Source organism: Cherax quadricarinatus, chromosome 74 (assembly GCF_038502225.1).
Source record: "Cherax quadricarinatus isolate ZL_2023a chromosome 74, ASM3850222v1, whole genome shotgun sequence".
Classification (NCBI taxonomy): Eukaryota; Metazoa; Arthropoda; class Malacostraca; order Decapoda; family Parastacidae; genus Cherax; species Cherax quadricarinatus.
Genome location: NC_091365.1, coordinates 5,311,530 through 5,333,188, shown reverse-complemented (window position 1 = coordinate 5,333,188; position 21,659 = coordinate 5,311,530). Strand labels below are relative to the sequence as shown.

General features: G+C 47.6%; 1 protein-coding gene across 4 annotated transcripts in view; it reads right to left on the bottom strand.

Annotated features, from left to right (window-relative positions):
* Nucleotides 1-21,659, bottom strand: part of jing (AE binding protein 2 jing) — a 263,347-nt gene that overhangs the window by 181,267 nt on the left and 60,421 nt on the right. For 2 of the 4 annotated variants that reach the window (XM_070100720.1, XM_070100721.1), the window contains exon 2: nucleotides 1,784-1,824. The exons of 1 other annotated variant lie outside the window; for it this stretch is intronic. In XM_070100720.1, the coding sequence (XP_069956821.1) occupies nucleotides 1,784-1,824 (41 nt within the window). Of the gene's footprint in view, nucleotides 1-1,783; nucleotides 1,825-20,870; nucleotides 21,050-21,659 lie in introns of those variants that run through there. One more of the 4 variants, XM_070100723.1, reaches the window with a different exon arrangement.

Genomic DNA, 21,659 nt, shown 5'->3' with positions numbered 1-21,659 from the left:
CAGCTCATCCGGCACTTACCAGGAATCTACGTGGACAGTATTCCGAGGGCTAACGCTATTGCGACCCGGTCCCAGACCAAGTTTCCCAGTGGATGGGCTGATCAACAAGGCTGTAGGTGCTAGCCGCATGAAGTCCAACATAAGCGTCTTAGTCCAGCTGATCAATCACTGACTTGAGAAACTTGTCCAGTTCTTTCTTAAGGACAGCCACGGGTGTGTTGGTAATCCCCCTTATGTCTTGGTCCCTTCAAACTTCGAGTTATCTCTTAATGTACTCTTTACACGGCTATTTTCCACCGTCTGCCAAGCCTCTCACTTTCATGGGGAGTGATTTGTGTGTGCAGATTTGAGACTAGTCCTAGAATTTTTCAGATGTTATCTTTCTCTCTCTCTAGTCTACGTTCCAAGAATACAGATCGAGGAACCTCATACGTTCCCAATAATTGCAAATTACCTCCAATTAAAAGTAGGGGAGCCATTGGTACACTAAGAGAAAACACCATAAGTGTCCGGGGTCCAAGACTGTTCAACAGCCTCCCACCAAGCAGAAGGGGAATTGCCAATAAACCCCTGGCTGCCTTCAAGAGAGAGCTGGACAGATACCTAAAGTCAGTGCCGGATCAGCCGGGTTGTGGTCCGTACGTTGGACTGCGTGCGGCCAGCAGTAACAGCCTGGTTGATCAGGCCCTGATCCACCGGGAGGCCTGGTCGTGGACCGGACCGCGGGGGCGTTGATCCCCGGAATAACCTCCAGGTAGCAGTGAAGGTTCTCTGCACATTCTCCATGTCTGCAATTTCGCCTGCCTTAAACGAAGCTATTAAGAGCACAACACTACTCCTGCGCTGAGAGAACAAGTGACTTGAGTATCATTACTGGCCTGGCTTCCCTTATTCTGAAGGTTCTAGTTATCCGGCCTAGCATTTTCCTTGTGGGAGTGACACTGCTATGATCCTTGAAGGCGAGATATGACATGTTCACTCCCAGGTTTCTCACATTACTCTTATGCTTTATCGTGTGATTTGAGTTTGTTTTATACTCCGTTCCAGTCTTTATTTCCTGAATCTTTCCATAACTCAGAAGGTAAACTTTGTCCTCATTGAACATAATATTGCTGTTAGTAGCTCACTGAGAGACTCTTTATATCAGTTTTAGGTTTGTTGTCCTACTTCTTGAAAACTATCTTCGTTCCGGCAAAAATTCTGATATCTGATAGTAGTATGTTCAAGAGTCATGAACTGTTGACAGAACAGCCTCGTTGATCAGGTCCTGATCCACCAGGAGGCCTGGTCATGGACCGGGCCGCGGGGGCGTTGATCCCCGGAATGCCCTTCAGGTAGGCCCTCCAGGCAGTGTTTTCTGACTTTACACATGGCCTGTTACTGTTGGCTACACGCAGCGCAGTCTAACGTACGAGCTGGTCAGGCACTGGTTTGAGGAACTTGTCCAGTTACCTCTTGAAGAAAACCAGAGGTTGTTGGTAAGTCCCTTAATGCATGGGGAGAGATAGGCTTGAAGAGTCTGAATTCTGACACTCATTGAGTTTTCTCTTAGTGTATTCGCAGCGCCCCTGATTTTTATTGAGGCACTCTACACCGACTGTCAAGTCGTCTGTTATCAAACGAAGTGGTTTGTGTTCAGATGTAACTTATTTTGTACCTTTCTCACCTACTTTCCAAGGAATATAGGTGAAGAGACTAAGCGTTCCCAGTAATTCAGATGTTTGACTGAGTGTATACTAGTAGTTAAAAAGTTCTTTGACGTTTTGTAGCTCAGTATTCTCACCTGTCTTGAAGTGTGCTCTCAGTAAACAGCAGTATTCCAGTCTGGAAAGAACAAGTGATTTAAAGATTATCATCACAGGCTCAGCATCTCTTGTCTTGAAAGTTCTGGTTATCCAGCCTATCATTTTCCAGCGGTAGCACTGGCAATGGAAATTACTAACAGACCCCTGGCGGTTTTCAAGAGAACTAGACAAGTTACAGTTTACTGCTCAATAGCCGTTCTATGGTGCCGAAGTGAGACTGTGCGGACAACGACAAAGAAAAAAAAAAGAAACACCCTGCTTAATCAGGCCATGAACCAGGAGGCTTAACCTGGGATCGAACTGTGGGGGCGGTGATCACAGTTCCCGAATTGTCATCCAGTAGATTCTTGACCACCAGGGAAGACAGCCAGGTAAGTAAATGTGCCTCACAGCAGAAACAGCAGCAGCAGCATTAGAAACATTAGCAGCATTAGCAATAGAAACATAAGCAGTAAAATTAACAGTAGAAACAGAAGCAGTAGTATTAACATTAGAACCATCAGCATTAACATTAACAAAAGAAACAGACATCAGCATTAACAGCAAAAACAATAGCAGCAGCATTAACAGCAGAATCAGTAACAGCAGCATTAGCAGGTTCAACAGTAGATGTAGCAGTCTTATTAGTATAAACAGTAGCAGCAGCGGCATCAACAGTAGAAACAGTAGCAACAGCAGCAGCATTAATAGTAGAAACAGTGTCAGCAGCAGCATTAACAGTAGAGACAGAAGCAAATTAACAATAAAAACAGTAAAAGCAGTATTAACAGTAGAAACTGTAGAAGCATTAACAGTAGAAACTGTAGAAGCATTAACAGCAGAAACAGCAGCAGCATCGACAGCAAAAACAGCAGTAGTATCAACAGTAGATACAGTAGAACCGACAACAGAATAGCAGCAGCAGTTTCAACAGAACAGCAACATCGACAGTAGAAACAGCAACAGCAGCAGCAGCAGCACTAAGAGCAAATCACTAAAAAAAAAAAGCAGCAGCATTAACATTTCCAATAACAGTACCAGCAGCAGCAGTTACAGCAACAGCAAAAGTAGCAGCAGCATTAGCAACTAGTACCAGTAGCAGCTAAGCACTAGCACTAGTATCAAAAGCAGTAGCAGCAGCAGGAACAGCACTAGCATCAACACCAATAGCAGCTCAGTACTATCATCAAAAGCAGTAGCAATAGATCAGTAAAGTAGAGCAGCAGCAGCAGCAGCAGAACAGCAGCAGCAGTAGCAGGGCAGTAGGGAACGAGTGTTCTAGCTGGCTACTCCCGTCCTTCCCTGCAATCAATACTCAGCCCCAACAGGCAGCCAGCTTTTATCCTCCCATCTGCCTTACCATGTCCACAGTGCCCCTACTGTGTCCACAGTGCCCTTATTGTGTCCACAGTGCCCCTACTGTGTCCACAGTGCCCCTACCATGTCAATAGTGCCCCTACGGTATCCACGGTGCCCCTACTGTGTCCACAGTGCCCCTACCATGTCCACAATGCCCCTACTGTGTCCACAGTGCCCCTACTGTGTTCACAGTGCCCCTATTGTGTCCACAGTGCCCCTACTGTGTCCACAGTGCCCCTACCATGTCAATAGTGCCCCTACGGTATCCACAGTGCCCCTACCGTGTCCACAGTGCCCCTACTGTGTCCACAGTGCCCCTATTGTGTCCACAGTGCCCCTACTGTGTCCACAGTGCCCCTATTGTGTCCACAGTGCCCCTACTGTGTCCACAGTGCCCCTACCATGTCCATAGTGCCCCTACGGAATCCACAGTGCCCCTACCATGTCCACAAGGCCCCTACTGTGTCCACAGTGCCCCTACTGTGTCCACAATGTCCCTACAATGTTCATAGCACCCCTACTGCGTCCACGGTATCCCTAATATGTTCACGGTAATCTGTCGTGCCGTCAAAGTAGCAAATCCAGATAATGTCCAGAACTTTCAAAATTCAGAGAATGTTCAGAGAACTTTCAAAATGAACTTCACGAATGATTTACGGAGAGGTAAGCTGAAACTTGAGGTATCTTACATGAACAGTGTGTGTGTGTGTGTGTGTGTGTGTGTGTGTGTGTGTGTGTGTGTGTGTGTGTGTGTGTGTGTGTGTGTGTGTGTGTGTGTGTGTGTGTGTGTGTGTGTGTGTGTGTGTGTGTGTGTGTGTGTGTGTGTGTGTGTGTGTGTGTGTGTGTGTGTGTGACGTAAATAGTTTAGAACCGACAAGTTGAAGAACGAGACACTTGTGCAACCTCTGGGATATTTTACTGAGGAAACGTTTCACCAGTCAGTGGCTTTCTCAGTCCAATACAGAGAACAGAGAAAGAAGAGGAGTTTGAAGTCTACCTGGAGGGTGTTACGGGGATAAACGCCCCCGCAGCCCGGTCCATGACCAGGCCTCCTGGCGGATCAGGGCCTGACCAACCAGGTTGTTACTGCTGGCCGCACGTAGTCCAACGTACAAACCACTGTCCCTTAGCGTGGAGACGATGTGCTGAGTCCGTCAATCTTGACGGACTCAACATCATAGTAGTCTCTAAAAAAAAACATACCACGGGCGGGGATAGAACCCGCGATCAGAGAGTCTCAAAACTCCAGACCATTTGTTTGCAATCGTGTCATTACGATTTCGTGAGTCATAGTAGTCTCTAATTTATACATTACATTTATTGGTGTTACTGTATGTAACAACTGAGTAGATTTAGTTAGCTGGTTGTTGTTATAACCTAAGCTAATCTAAATAGCGTAGACAGAGATTCGCTCAAGCACATAAAAACTCAACATTAGCATTAGGAATTAAACCAACATATCTGAAGCTGTCTTCAAGAGAGTACTTGATAAGCTCCTCAAGTTAGTTCTTTATCAGCAGGGCTGTGGTGCCTAGGCTGGGCTGTGGTGCCTAGGCTGGGCTGTGGTGCCTAGGCTGGGCTGTGGTGCCTAGGCTGGGCTGCGTGCTGCTACCACCAAGTCTGATTGCTCAAGCCATCAATCAAGAAGCCTGGTCTGGGACGGGCCAAGGGAGAGGACGGGCCAAGGGAGAGGATGGCCCCAGGAATCGACTACAGATAGACAAGTGGAAGTAGGACAGGTTGGCACGTACCAGATGTACAGGTGTGTGTGTGTGTGTGTGTGTGTGTGCGTGTGTGTGTGTGCGTGTGTGCGCGCGCGTGCGTGTGTGTGCGCGCGCGTGCGTGTGTGTGCGCGCGCGTGCGTGTGTGTGCGCGCGCGTGCGTGTGTGTGCGCGCGCGTGCGTGTGTGTGCGCGCGCGTGCGTGTGTGTGCGCGCGCGTGTGTGTGTGTGTGTGTGTGTGTGTGTGTGTGTGTGTGTGTGTGTGTGTGTGTGTGTGTGTGTGTGTGTGTGTGTGTGTGTGTACTTAAGGCAATAATGATAGCCAGTTGCACTGCAGGCACGATCATACCTGTGGCTGGTCTTCAGGGTTGTTCAACGCTCGCAGCAGGGAGAACTGAGGCCAGGACTGGGAGGGATTTTCGAGAGTTTTTCTACTCGCGGAGCCCGGTCTTCGGCTAGGCTTGTCTGGTGTTTGCCTAGTTAACCAGGCTGTTGCTACTGGTGGCCCGCTAGCCCACATATCTAAAGCAGTCTGGTTGATCTGGCGCCCGGTGAAGATATTTATCTAGTTTCTTCTTGCAGACTTCTACACTTATCCCAGGAGTGTTTCTGATATCTTCTGTTAAGATATTGAACAGTCTGGGGCTACGGACGTTGATACAGTGTTTACTTACTGTGCCCACTGCACCCCTGCTTTTCGCTGGGTTTATTTTACACTTCCTCCCATATCTCTCACTCCAGTATGTTGTCATGGCAGCGTGCAGATTTGGGACAAGGCCCTCGAGTACTTTCCAGGTACATATTATCATGTAACTCTCTCCTCCGCCTCAGTGAGTACATATTTAGGACTTAAAAGGCGTTCCCAGTAATTTAATTGCTTTACTGGCTCTATGCGGGTCGTTAGGGAGGAAAGGAATGGGAGAAAGAGAAAGGGGAATATAAAAGAGAAAAGGAAGAGGAGGATGAGAGTATAAAATGAAGAACAGCTCGTAGAGTACCAAGAGAGGAAAGCTGAAGAGGGTACCAAGGGAAGTATATCCTAGTTTTTTGCGATATTTGATTGCTTAAAGGGAAGACAGGCAAGGAGTGAGTGTGTGAGTGCAAGGAGTGTGTTTCCAAGTCTCGAGTCTCAGCTCTTGGTCCGCCTCAACCTACACTTGGCCATTATATACTGGATCCTGACATCGCTGGCCCCATCATACCTACTCTGAATTTGCCGCTGTCATTTCCTTATATTGCTCATTCCATTTACCAACCATCTCTGTGGCTCGTTCGTGTGTGTGTGTGTGTGTGTGTGTGTGTGTGTGTGTGTGTGTGTGTACACTCACCTAATTGTGGTTGCAGGGGTCGAGACTCAGCTCCTGGCCCCGCCTCTTCACTGACCGCTACTAGGTCCTCCCGCTCCACGAGCTTTATCATACCTCGTCTTAAAACTATGTATGGTTCCTGCCTCCACTACATCGCTTGCCAGACTATTCCACTTCCTAACAACTCTGTGGCTGAAGAAATACTTCCTAACATCCCTTTGACTCATCTGAGTCTTCAGCTTCCAATTGTGACCCCTTGTTTCTGTGTCCCATCTCTGAAACATCCTGTCTGTCCACCTTGTCTATTCCCCGCAGTATTTTGTATGTCGTTATCATGTCTCCCCTGACCCTACTGTCCTCCAGTGTCGTCAGACCGATTTCCCTTAACCTTTCTTCATAGGACATTCCCCTTAGCTCTGGAACCAGCTTTGTTGCAAACCTTTGCACTTTCTCTAATTTCCTTGCGTGTTTGACCAGGTGTGGGTTCCAAACTGGTGCTGCCTACTCCAGTATGGGCCTGACGTACACAGTGTATAAAGTCTTGAACAATTCCTTACTGAGGTACCGGAACGCTATTCTCAGGTTTGCCAAGCGCCCGTATGCCGCAGCAGTTATCTGGTTAATGTGTGTTTCTGGCGATGTACTCGGCATTATACTCACTCCTAGATTATTATCCTTGAGTGAGGTTTGCAGTCTTTGGCCTCCTAGCCTATACTCTGTCTGCGGTCTTCTTTGCCCTTTTCCGATCTTCATGACTTTGCATTTGGCAGGGTTAAATTCTAAGAGCCATTTGCGGGACCACGCATCCAGCCTGTCCAGGTCTCTTCGTAGATTTGTCTGGTCCTCATCTGATTTAATTCTCCTCATTAACTTCACATCATCTGCAAACAGGGACACTTCTGAGTCTATCCCTTCCGTCATGTCGTTCACATATACCAAGAATAGCATTGGTCCCAGGACTGTGTGTGTGTGTGTGTCAAGAGCAGTCACTTGGTGACACCGTGGTGAGGGGCGGCACCAGCATCTCTCCCACTCACTAATATCGATCACCTGGTTCACACTAAAACGGTGCCTGCTACTGCCGCACGCCCACCCACCAACACACCCACTCTTCATGTCTCTACCACACATCCCCCTACCCTTCATGCCTCTACCACACATCCCCCTACCCTTCATGCCTCTACCACACATCCCCCTACCCTTCATGCCTCTACCACACATCCCCCTACCCTTCATGCCTCTACCACACATCCCCCTACCCTTCATGCCTCTACCACACATCCACCCAACCTTCATGACTCTACCACACATCCACCCAACCTTCATGCCTCTACCACACATCCCCCTACCCTTCATGCCTCTACCACACATCCCCCTACCCTTCATGCCTCTACCACACATCCCCCTACCCTTCATGCCTCTACCACACATCCCCCTACCCTTCATGCCTCTACCAAACATCCACCCAACCTTCATGACTCTACCAAACATCCACCCAACCTTCATGACTCTACCAAACATCCACCCAACCTTCATGACTCTACCAAACATCCACCCAACCTTCATGCCTCTACCAAACATCCACCCAACCTTCATGCCTCTACCAAACATCCACCCAACCTTCATGACTCTACCAAACATCCACCCAACCTTCATGACTCTACCAAACATCCACCCAACCTTCATGACTCTACCAAACATCCACCCAACCTTCATGACTCTACCAAACATCCACCCAACCTTCATGACTCTACCAAACATCCACCCAACCTTCATGCCTCTACCAAACATCCACCCAACCTTCATGACTCTACCAAACATCCACCCAACCTTCATGCCTCTACCAAACATCCACCCAACCTTCATGACTCTACCAAACATCCACCCAACCTTCATGCCTCTACCAAACATCCACCCAACCTTCATGCCTCTACCAAACATCCACCCAACCTTCATGACTCTACCAAACATCCACCCAACCTTCATGACTCTACCAAACATCCACCCAACCTTCATGACTCTACCAAACATCCACCCAACCTTCATGACTCTACCAAACATCCACCCAACCTTCATGACTCTACCAAACATCCACCCAACCTTCATGACTCTACCAAACATCCACCCAACCTTCATGACTCTACCAAACATCCACCCAACCTTCATGACTCTACCAAACATCCACCCAACCTTCATGACTCTACCAAACATCCACCCAACCTTCATGACTCTACCAAACATCCACCCAACCTTCATGACTCTACCAAACATCCACCCAACCTTCATGACTCTACTAAACATCCACCCAACCTTCATGACTCTACCAAACATCCACCCAACCTTCATGACTCTACCAAACATCCACCCAACCTTCATGACTCTACCACACATCCACCCAACCTTCATGACTCTACCAAACATCCACCCAACCTTCATGACTCTACCAAACATCCACCCAACCTTCATGACTCTACCAAACATCCACCCAACCTTCATGACTCTACCAAACATCCACCCAACCTTCATGACTCTACCACATTCCCACCCACCCTTCATGCCTCTACCACACGCCCACCCACTCTTCATGCCTCTACCACACATCCATCCACCTTTCATGCCTCTACCACACGCCCATCCACCCTTCATGCCTCTACCACATTCCCACCCACTCTTCATGCCTCTACCACACGTCTACCCACCCTTCATGCCTCTACCACACATCCATCCACCCTTCATGCCTCTACCACATTCCCACCCACTCTTCATGCCTCTACCACACGTCTACCCACCCTTCATGCCTCTACCACACGTCCACCCACCCTTCATGCCTCTACCACACATCCATCCACCCTTCATGCCTCTACCACATTCCCACCCACTCTTCATGCCTCTACCACACGTCTACCCACCCTTCATGCCTCTACCACACATCCCCCTACCCTTCATGCCTCTACCACACATCCACCCAACCTTCATGACTCTACCACACATCCCCCCACCATTCATGACTACCACACATCCACCCAACCTTCATGCTTCTACCACATTCCCACCCACTCTTCATGCCTCTACCACACGTCTACCCACTCTTCATGCCTCTACCACACATCCATCCACCTTTCATGCCTCTACTACACGTCCACCCACCCTTCATGCCTCTACCACACGTCCACCCACCTTTCATGCCTCTACCACACATCCATCCACCCTTCATGCCTCTACCACACGTCTACCCACCCTTCATGCCTCTACCACACGCCCATTCACCCTTCATGCCTCTACCACATTCCCACCCACTCTTCATGCCTCTACCACATTCCCACCCACTCTTCATGCCTCTACCACACGTCTACCCACCCTTCATGCCTCTGCCACACATCCATCCACCCTTCATGCCTCTACCACACGTCCACCCACCCTTCATGCCTCTACCACACGTCCACCCACCCTTCATGCCTCTACCACACATCCATCCACCCTTCATGCCTCTACCACACATCCATCCACCCTTCATGCCTCTACCACACGTCCGTTCACCCTTCATGCCTCTACCACATTCCCACCCACTCTTTATGCCTCTACCACACGTCTACCCATCTTTCATGCCTCTACCACATATCCACCACACCACAGGCTTCTCACAAACGGCCCGCCCACCCCTCTTACACGATATTATATATCTGTGACAGATTCCAAGGGATTTTTCTCTACAACCAGCATGGCAACTAATGCCTGTTCAATCAGGTTCTTGCTGTAAGCAGCCCACTGACTCGCATAGACATCACAACCTGGTTGATCTGTTGGAGACATTGGACCGGTTTCTTGAAGACATTTACTCTGATATCTTCTGGCAGCAGGTTGAAGATTCGTGGGCCATGGATGTTGACACAGTTTTCTTATTGTGCTCGTGGTGCTACCTGGAGAGTGTTCCGAGGGTCATGGAGTGATGTGCTTATCACATCGACTCCAAACTGAGGGACTAATTACCTCAAACTCCTCTTCATCTTCCACCGTTCTTCTCTGTATTGGACCGAAGAAGCCACTGACTGGCGAAACGTTTCCTTACTGAAGATTAGCAAATGCTGCACAAGTATCTCACTCTTGAACCAGTCGGTTTTCTAAACCTTTTACATCACTAGCAAGGTATTGACTGGGCAACAGTTTTCTGTACTGTTTTTTTTTTCTTAACGAGATGTATACAAACAGCCCGCATGTAGAAAAACTTTATAACGACGTTTCGGTTCGACTCAGACTATTAACTGATGTGACTAGTTAATGGTCCAAGTCGGACCTAAAGCCGTAATATGTTTCTTTCTATATGCTTGTTACTTGTGCATTGTTCCAATCACGGTATTGTTTCTTTTTATTCTTAACGTGACAGGAGCAGGGGTGCGGTGGGGACAATAAGGGAACACTGTATCAACATCCGGGGTCCCAGACTATTCAACATCTTACCAGAAGATATCAGAAACACAGCTAGAACAAGTGTAGAAGCCTTCAAGAGGAAACTGGACAAGTATCTTCACCAGGTGCCAGATCAACCAGGCTGTGATGGATATGTGAGGCAGCGGGCCATCAGCAGCAACAGCCTGGTTGACTAGGCAAGCACCAGACGAGCCTGACCCATCCCCGGACTCCAAGAGTAACTAAACTCTCGAAACTCTTCAAAGGTATATCAAAAGTTTGAGAGATAACCGTACACTGACCGGGTTTTGAGTAGAGGGAATATGAAAAACGTATTCCATTTAAGAGGGATATTTTACTTTACTTAGATTAGCCATGTTTACTTTGTGTACAGGTTAGAAGCTGATTTGTTGACATTGTCTGACATATTGTAGGCCTGAACGGAATACTGGGTTGAAGGGTACATTTGAGAGGGAGGTGGGATGCTAGGCTTGAGGGTGGATTGTGAGGGAGGTGGGAGAAGGGGAGTAAGCTACTGGAAGAGAGAGAGAGGGGGGGAGATGATGGAGAGAGGAGGGATAGGATGCAGGTGGGGTGGGGTAAGGGGATGGAGGAAGGTTGAGAGAGGTGGGAGAGGGTCTTGGGTGGGAACTAGTGGAGGAGTGGGAGGGAGACTGGGAGGGGGAGTAGAGGTGGGGTACAGGAGTGTGTGTTATAAGAGGGAGGAGATTCGTGTGGTAGGGGAGGGTAGGATTAGTACAGGAAGAAGGTATTATGAACTTGGGGAAAGGATAGAGAGAGAGAGAGAGAGAGAGAGAGAGAGAGAGAGAGAGAGAGAGAGAGATATTCTGAGTCTTACTGACTTAGGGCTCTTACCAAGTTCCCTCTTGAAGACAGTCAGGGGTTTGTGTAGAATTACCAACAAACACCTGGCTGTCTTCAAGTGGGAACTTGGTAAGTTCAAGTTAGATCCTGATCAGCCGGGCTGTGGTACACAGATTGGATTGCGTGCGATGGGCACCAACAGCCTGGTTAATCAGGCCAGCAACTGGGAGGTCTGATCTGGAACCGGGCCATGAGGGAGGAGGGGGGTGACCTCCGAACTGACTACAGGTAAATTCTAGAGAGAGAGAGAGAGAGAGAGAGAGAGAGAGAGAGAGAGAGAGAGAGAGAGAGAGAGAGAGAGAGAAAGTTGAAGGTGAAGGTGCTAAGCAAAGGAAGGACTATAAAAGAAAGGGGGAGGGGAGGGTGATGAGGGAGGCGGAAACATGGGGAGGCAGGAGAGGCAGGAAAGGGAGGAGGAGGGCGGTAGACCTAAAGGGCCAGCACGGGAAGACGCCATTCGGGTCGGCCCTAAGAATCAATACTGAGAACCCACTCAAGACCTTACTCAACTCTACCAGCAGTCACAGGAAGTATTTCTTTAGTCTCAGACTAGCAGAGAAAAGGAATGAGTTACACGAAGAGGGAGGGAGGCACATTCCATACACAGCTTCAAGAATAGTTACGATATGGTCCAGTGAAGTCAAAACCCAGTAAATATCAGACAAGGCAGGTCAATAGGCGGGGTCAGGAGAGGTCCCTCTTCCCTTGTAAACACAATTGATTACAACACCTACCTGACAATATAAACATCATAAAAATCTTTGATAGTTCTAAGAAGCAGGATCACCAACCACTTGAATTCCCAACAACTGCACAACCCAGGGCAACATGGGTCTGAAGCAGGTCGCTCCTGCCTCTCACAACTGCTGCACCACTATGACATGCTCTTGAATGCACTGGACGAATGCAGACTTTTCAAAAGCCTTCGACAAATGCCATCACGATGGAATAGCGCACAAAATGCGTGCTGCAGGAATAACTGGAAAATTGGGCAGATAGATCTTAAACTTTCTAACCAAGAGAACCCAGAGTAATGGTAAACAGACTTTAACCAATGATGATCCTTTTTAAATCACTTTTCTCTCTAGGCTGGAATACTGCTGTACATTAACATCCCCATTCAAGGCAAGTGAAATTGCAGATCTAGAGAATGTACAGAGAACTTTTACTGCACGTATAAGTTCCATCAAACACCTTAACTATTGGGAACGCCAGGAAGCACTTGACTTGTACTCACTGGAGCGCAGGCGAGAGAGATATATCATAATCTACACCTGGAAGATACTGGAGGGACTGGTCCCTAACCTGCACACAGAAATCACTCCATACGAAAGCAAAAGACTTGGCAGGCGATGCAACATACCCCCAGTGAAAAGTAGGGGCATCACTGGTACACTAAGAGAAAACGCAATAAGTGTCCAGGGGCCCAAGACTGTTCAACAGCCTCCCACCAGCAAGAAGGGGCATTACCAGTAGACCCCTGGCTGTCTTCAAGAGGGAGCTGGACAGATACTTAAAGTCGGTGCCGGATCAGCCGGGCTGTGGTTCGTACGTTGGATTGCGTGTGGCCAGCAATAACAGCCTCGTTGATCAGGCCCTGATCCACCGGGAGGCCTGGTCATGGACCGGGCTGCGGGGGCGTTGATCCCCGGAATACCCTCCAAGTGGACTCCAGGTACCCTCCAGGTACCCTCCAGGTACTCTCCAGGTACTCTCCAGGTACCCTCCAGGTACCCTCCAGGTAGGTTGCCACACTGAAAAGCTGTTTCACAAGTGCTGATAAGGTCAATAAAAATGTACTAATTTTGGAACAGGAGAAATATTTGAGAGCGTGGAGAGTTTATCTTATCTGGAACACTGTGACATTCTCGCCATGATCATCAACACCAGCCACGGTAACTATCCTTAGTGACCCTCAACACCAGCCACGGTAACTATCCTTAGTGACCCTCAACACCAGCCACGGTAACTATCCTTAGTGACCCTCAACACCAGCCACGGTAACTATCCTTAGTGACCCTCAACACCAGCCACGGTAACTATCCTTAGTAGCCACAGTAACTATCCTTAGTGACCCTCAACACCAGCCACGGTAACTATCCTTAGTGACCCTCAACACCAGCCACGGTAACTATCCTTAGTGACCCTCAACACCAGCCACGGTAACTATCCTTAGTGACCCTCAACACCAGCCACGGTAACTATCCTTAGTGACCCTCAACACCAGCCACAGTAACTATCCTTAGTGACCCTCAACACCAGCCACAGTAACTATCCTTAGTGACCCTCAACACCAGCCACAGTAACTATCCTTAGTGACCCTCAACACCAGCCACAGTAACTATTCTTAGTGACCCTCAACACCAGCCACAGTAACTATTCTTAGTGACCCTCAACACCAGCCACAGTAACTATTCTTAGTGACCCTCAACACCAGCCACAGTAACTATTCTTAGTGACCCTCAACACCAGCCACAGTAACTATCCTTAGTGACCCTCAACACCAGCCACAGTAACTATTCTTAGTGACCCTCAACACCAGCCACAGTAACTATTCTTAGTGACCCTCAACACCAGCCACAGTAACTATTCTTAGTGACCCTCAACACCAGCCACAGTAACTATTCTTAGTGACCCTCAACACCAGCCACAGTAACTATTCTTAGTGACCCTCAACACCAGCCACAGTAACTATCCTTAGTGACCCTCAACACCAGCCACAGTAACTATTCTTAGTGACCCTCAACACCAGCCACAGTAACTATTCTTAGTGACCCTCAACACCAGCCACAGTAACTATTCTTAGTGACCCTCAACATCAACACCAGCCACAGTAACTATCCTTAGTGACCCTCAACATCAACACCATCCACAGTAACTATCCTTAGTGACCCTCAACACCAGCCACAGTAACTATCCTTAGTGACCCTCAACACCAGCCACAGTAACTATCCTTAGTGACCCTCAACATCAAAACCATCCACAGTAACTATCCTTAGTGACCCTCAACACCAGCCACAGTAACTATCCTTAGTGACCCTCAACACCAGCCACAGCACAGTAACTATCCTTAGTGACCCTCAACACCAGCCACAGTAACTATCCTTAGTGACCCTCAACACCAGCCACAGTAACTATCCTTAGTGACCCTCAACACCAGCCACGGTAACTATCCTTAGTGACCCTCAACACCAGCCACGGTAACTATCCTTAGTGACCCTCAACACCAGCCACGGTAACTATCCTTAGTGACCCTCAACACCAGCCACGGTAACTATCCTTAGTGACCCTCAACACCAGCCACAGTAACTATCCTTAGTGACCCTCAACACCAGCCACAGTAACTATCCTTAGTGACCCTCAACACCAGCCACAGTAACTATTCTTAGTGACCCTCAACACCAGCCACAGTAACTATTCTTAGTGACCCTCAACACCAGCCACAGTAACTATTCTTAGTGACCCTCAACACCAGCCACAGTAACTATTCTTAGTGACCCTCAACACCAGCCACAGTAACTATCCTTAGTGACCCTCAACACCAGCCACAGTAACTATTCTTAGTGACCCTCAACACCAGCCACAGTAACTATTCTTAGTGACCCTCAACACCAGCCACAGTAACTATTCTTAGTGACCCTCAACACCAGCCACAGTAACTATTCTTAGTGACCCTCAACACCAGCCACAGTAACTATTCTTAGTGACCCTCAACACCAGCCACAGTAACTATCCTTAGTGACCCTCAACACCAGCCACAGTAACTATTCTTAGTGACCCTCAACACCAGCCACAGTAACTATTCTTAGTGACCCTCAACACCAGCCACAGTAACTATTCTTAGTGACCCTCAACATCAACACCAGCCACAGTAACTACCCTTAGTGACCCTCAACATCAACACCATCCACAGTAACTATCCTTAGTGACCCTCAACACCAGCCACAGTAACTATCCTTAGTGACCCTCAACACCAGCCACAGTAACTATCCTTAGTGACCCTCAACATCAAAACCATCCACAGTAACTATCCTTAGTGACCCTCAACACCAGCCACAGTAACTATCCTTAGTGACCCTCAACACCAGCCACAGTAAATATCCTTAGTGACCCTCAACACCAGCCACAGTAACTATCCTTAGTGACCCTCAACACCAGCCACAGTAACTATTCTTAGTGACCCTCAACATCAACACCAGCCACAGTAACTATCCTTAGTGACCCTCAACATCAACACCATCCACAGTAACTATCCTTAGTGACCCTCAACATCAACACCATCCACAGTAACTATCCTTAGTGACCCTCAACATCAACACCAGCCACAGTAACTATTCTTAGTGACCCTCAACATCAACACCAGCCACAGTAACTATCCTTAGTGACCCTCAACATCAACACCATCCACAGTAACTATCCTTAGTGACCCTCAACATCAACACCAGCCACAGTAACTATCCTTAGTGACCCTCAACATCAACACCATCCACAGTAACTATCCTTAGTGACCCTCAACATCAACACCATCCACAGTAACTATCCTTAGTGACCCTCAACAGCAGCCACAGTAACTATCCTTAGTGACCCTCAACACCAGCCACAGTAACTATCCTTAGTGACCCTCAACATCAACACCATCCACAGTAACTATCCTTAGTGACCCTCAACATCAACACCATCCACAGTAACTATCCTTAGTGACCCTCAACATCAACACCATCCACAGTAACTATCCTTAGTGACCCTCAACATCAACACCAGCCACAGTAACTATCCTTAGTGACTCTCAACATCAACACCATCCACAGTAACTATGTTTAGTGACCCTCAACACCAGCCACAGTAACTATCCTTAGTGACCCTCAACAGCAGCCACAGTAACTATCCTTAGTGACCCTCAACACCAGCCACAGTAACTATCCTTAGTGACCCTCAACACCAGCCACAGTAACTATCCTTAGTGACCCTCAACATCAACACCAGCCACAGTAACTATCCTTAGTGACCCTCAACATCAACACCATCCACAGTAACTATCCTTAGTGACCCTCAACATCAACACCATCCACAGTAACTATCATTAGTGACCCTCAACATCAACACCATCCACAGTAACTATCCTTAGTGACCCTCAACATCAACACCAGCCACAGTAACTATCCATAGTGACCCTCAACATCAACACCAGCCACAGTAACTATCCTTAGTGACCCTCAACATCAACACCAGCCACAGTAACTATCCTTAGTGACCCTCAACATCAACACCAGCCACAGTAACTATCCTTAGTGACCCTCAACATCAACAACATCCACAGTAACTATCCTTAGTGACCCTCAACATCAACACCATCCACAGTAACTATCCATAGTGACCCTCAACATCAACACCAGCCACAGTAACTATCCTTAGTGACCCTCAACATCAACACCATCCACAGTAACTATCCTTAGTGACCCTCAACATCAACACCATCCACAGTAACTATCCTTAGTGACCCTCCTCTGTACCTTTACCTTTGACACCTAACACTACCAGCCACATACCAACTATGCTGGTCACAAAGACGATGGTCTGAACACTACCAGCCACATACCAACCATGCTGGTCACAAAGACGATGGTCTGAACACTACCAGCCACATACCAACCATACTGGTCACAAAGACGATGGTCTGAACACTACCAGCCACATACCAACCATGCTGGTCACAAAGACGATGGTCTGAACACTACCAGCCACATACCAACCATGCTGGTCACAAAGACGATGGTCTGAACACTACCAGCCACATACCAACCATGCTGGTCACAAAGACGATGGTCTGAACACTACCAGCCACATACCAACCATGCTGGTCACAAAGACGGTGGTCTGAACACTACCAGCCACATACCAACCATGCTGGTCACAAAGACGATGGTCTGAACACTACCAGCCACATACCAACCATGCTGGTCACAAAGACGATGGTCTGAACACTACCAGCCACATACCAACCATGCTGGTCACAAAGACGGTGGTCTGAACACTACCAGCCACATACCAACCATGCTGGTCACAAAGACGATGGTCTGAACACTACCAGCCACATACCAACCATGCTGGTCACAAAGACGGTGGTCTGAACACTACCAGCCACATACCAACCATGCTGGTCACAAAGACGATAGTCTGAACACTACCAGCCACATACCAACTATGCTGGTCACAAAGACGATGGTCTGAACACTACCAGCCACATACCAACCATGCTGGTCACAAAGACGATGGTCTGAACACTACCAGCCACATACCAACTATGCTGGTCACAAAGACGATGGTCTGAACACTACCAGCCACATACCAACTATGCTGGTCACAAAGACGGTGGTCTGAACACTACCAGCCACATACCAACCATGCTGGTCACAAAGACGATGGTCTGAACACTACCAGCCACATATCAACCATGCTGGTCACAAAGACGATGGTCTGAACACTACCAGCCACATATCAACCATGCTGGTCACAAAGACGATGGTCTGAACACTACCAGCCACATACCAACCATGCTGGTCACAAAGACGATGGTCTGAACACTACCAGCCACATACCAACCATGCTGGTCACAAAGACGATGATCTGAACGCTACCAGCCACATACCAACCATGCTGGTCACAAAGACGATGATCTGAACGCTACCAGCCACATATCAACCATGCTGGTCACAAAGACGATGGTCTGAACACTACCAGCCACATACCAACATCGTCATAAATTTGCTTCTCTTACATGTGAGTCACGGTCTTGTGCCTTTTTCATCTCTGTATTCAGTGACTGCGTGAAATGCTGGTTTTCGCATATAATTACATTCACTGGGGAGCGTTAAAGCGTATGAGCGATACACTCCCTGGAAAGTGTATCACCCATACGCTTCTGATTGCTGGCCTAATCGATCAAGCTGTTAGTGCCCTTCTCCTGAAGTCCAATGTTTGCACCACAACCCGGTTGATCAGGAACTGTGTTGAGGAATCTGTCGAGTTCCTTCTTGAAGACAATTAGGGGTTTGTTAGCGTTCCAATTTATGCATGAAGGGAGGATGCTGAAGAGTCGTGGTCCTTTAACACTTGAGTTCTCTCTCAGTGTAATCATCGCTTCTCTGTACCGTCTGACAAGCCTCTTATGTTCATACGTTGTAATTTCGGTGTGCAGGTTTGGTAATCTGGTTTATTCCAAAGTAAAGGTAGCTTTAATTCCTTGGTGGTATAGTCACTCAAGATGAGAGGGCACTCGACAAGTTCCTGATCAGGCAGGCTGTGGTTCGTCAGTTGGACTGAATGCTGCCAGCAGTAACAGCCTAGCTTTAAAGCTTTGATCCACCAGAAGGTCTGGTCTGTGACCGGGCAGCGGAGGCATTGACTTCCTGAAGCATCCTTCGGGTATGAGTGCCTTAAGTAGTGCAGGATGAGTGTGTACACCTGTGAGGGAGTCTACCTGCCAACCTGGAGTGTATATTTTGTGTGTACACATGAAGGATTGTGCAGATTTAGTGTATAAACCGTGAATGTATATATTTGAGTGTGCACAGAGGTGAGTGTACATATTTGAGTGTGTACAGAGGTGAGTGTACACAGTGTGTATTAGTGTGAGGGGGGGAGGAGAATGTATACAGTGGAAGCTGCTTATCAACAGGTCAACCCACACGTTGCATTAACACATCCAGAATAATGTCAACAACTTGTTTTAAGTAATATATAATCACGAGGGAAGCGGTAAAAAGGTAACAACGAGAGGGAGTCGAACAGCACCTGGGAATTATGAGGCAATCTGATTTAAGCCAAGAAGGTAGTTCCAATTCTCTGAATCAAGAACCCTTCACCGGCATCGACGCTGGCACCTCAGCCCGGCTGATCAGGAACCGACTTGAACTTATCAAGTACACTTAGCTTTTGCAGCACTTATCAGCATAACATACTTAACTTTTCCCAGCCCTTATCAGCAAGAACACTGTTAGCATATCTTTGTCTAGCTTTTATCAGCAAAAACACTAACTTAATATTTCAGTGGGCCAGTTCTAGGGTCTTGTAGTTATACAAATAAAGGTCAACTTCCAGTGGAAGAGAGGAAAGCCTTTCTTTACTACAGGGATTCAAAGCTTACGGGAGTTTCACAGTTTGTTTGGAAAGCTTTACAGCTTGTGAGAAACTTCGACAGCTTGTGGGGAAACTTCGAGAGCTTGTGCGAAGCTTCAATGCTTGTGGAAAAGCTTTACAGGTTATGAGAAACTTCGAGAGCTTGTGCGAAGCATCGCTTGCGGGAAAATGTTCCAGCTTGTGAGAAAATTCCACATTTTGTTGGAATGCTTCACAGCGTTTGGCTATGTTGACATCTTCCTGAAAGTCTGGACAGCTGTGGTAGCATGAGCCTTGCATGGGCAATGTACCAGTCTGACATACGTGCTGCCCGGGCCAGTATACAAATATGCACATTACCTCCACAAGAGCCACCGGAAACAGATATCGCACCAATTATCCGCCGACACCGTAACTCCGACTCTCCCACACCTGGCTTAACCACTCCTGATAGCTCTTGTGGTGCAACCTTAACACGCCACTCTCCAATCATTTTTTCTTCACGATGTTGATGTCCTTCTCATACAAGGTGCTACCCGGAGAGTGTTCCGAGCGTCAACGCCCCCGCGGCCCAGTCCATGACCAGCCCTCCCAGGTCATACATTTGATCATAAATTAGATAAATTAGACACATGTGCAAGATGTGTGTTTGCACAAGTTAAGAATGTGTAGATACATATTTCTCTGACCTAAATCTACTTACCTTTGATAAACCTTAGGTTAAACCAGATAACCTTCCATTTCACAAGAGTTCAATAACCTTTACAAGATTAGTGCTTCATGAATAATAATTATTATTAATACACCCTTGTCATGGATCGGGCCGTGGGGGCGCTGACCCCCGGAACAACTTCCAGGTAGGTAGACCCAACATCACATGCCTGTGACCTATTTCCAAGGTTTTTCTACTCTGGCAAGCAGGCCTAAGGTCAGGCTTCCTTGGTGATTAACTGGTCAGCCAGGCTGTTGGTGCTAGCGGACTGCAGGCCTAAACAGTCTGGCTGATCTGGCACTTCCACATTCATTAGTTCTCTTATTACTGTAGCGCACCCATCATCACCCACTACTCACTGCGCTGAATGACCCACGCGGGTTTAACGTTTCAGTAATTTCACCTCGCTTGTTCAACTGTCTTCTTTCTCACTGCTGTGTAGACTGGCAAAGAACCTGATGGGCGAAATGTCTCAAAACTACCTGGTGTTGCACATGCAATTCATTAAAAAATATGTTCACTCGTTCACTGCTGGTTGCACCAAACACCCTCATCGTCACCTTCCTGCTTCCCAAGTTGTTCACCTTAATGTAGCACTATAACACACACTCTAACATCCTATACGGCTGTTGATTTGTTCACTTGTGTTATTGTGGCAGGGTGAACAGCGTGTGCGAGGGCAGGGGTTGGCTGAAGGAGTGACTGCTGGTGCTTTAACCTCAGGCCCCCTACACACGGACCCCCACCTCCACACCACACACTAAAACTGACACCATCACCCACCAACCAGGCTCCTTGTTACTTGCCCCATCACCCCCTCCCTTCCACAACCCCCTCCTACACACTTTAAATGGCAAGAAATGTGTATACACAGAGAAAAGAGTATTTCAGTGTGTATGCACCAAGTGTACTTACACAAACAAGATTGCATATTAATGTATATACACTGAAAGATGTATATATCGGTATATAAAGTCCACATTGAAAAACGAATCTCAAATTTCTTAATTTTAGTGTACAAGTGAATTGCAGGTAGCTACAACTACAAAAACCTTAAAAAGGTAAATAAAAGATGAGACACACATCGTGTTTGAGGTAAAAATACAAGGACACGAGAACACAGATGAAAGCCATTGACAGCTGAGCCACTTAAATGTTAAGTATTTCTTCAGTGTCAGTGTCAAGTAAAAGGACACAAGTGCAACTAATGTGACATTTATTGTAGCAACGTTTCGCTCTCCAGGAGCTTTATCAAGCCATTACAAACAATACATGGACACAGAGGGTATATAAAGGCTCAGAGTGAGGTGAATACTAGTGAGGTACCATTTCGATGTTCACTAGTGGTAGTAGTAGTAGTAGTAGTGGTAGTG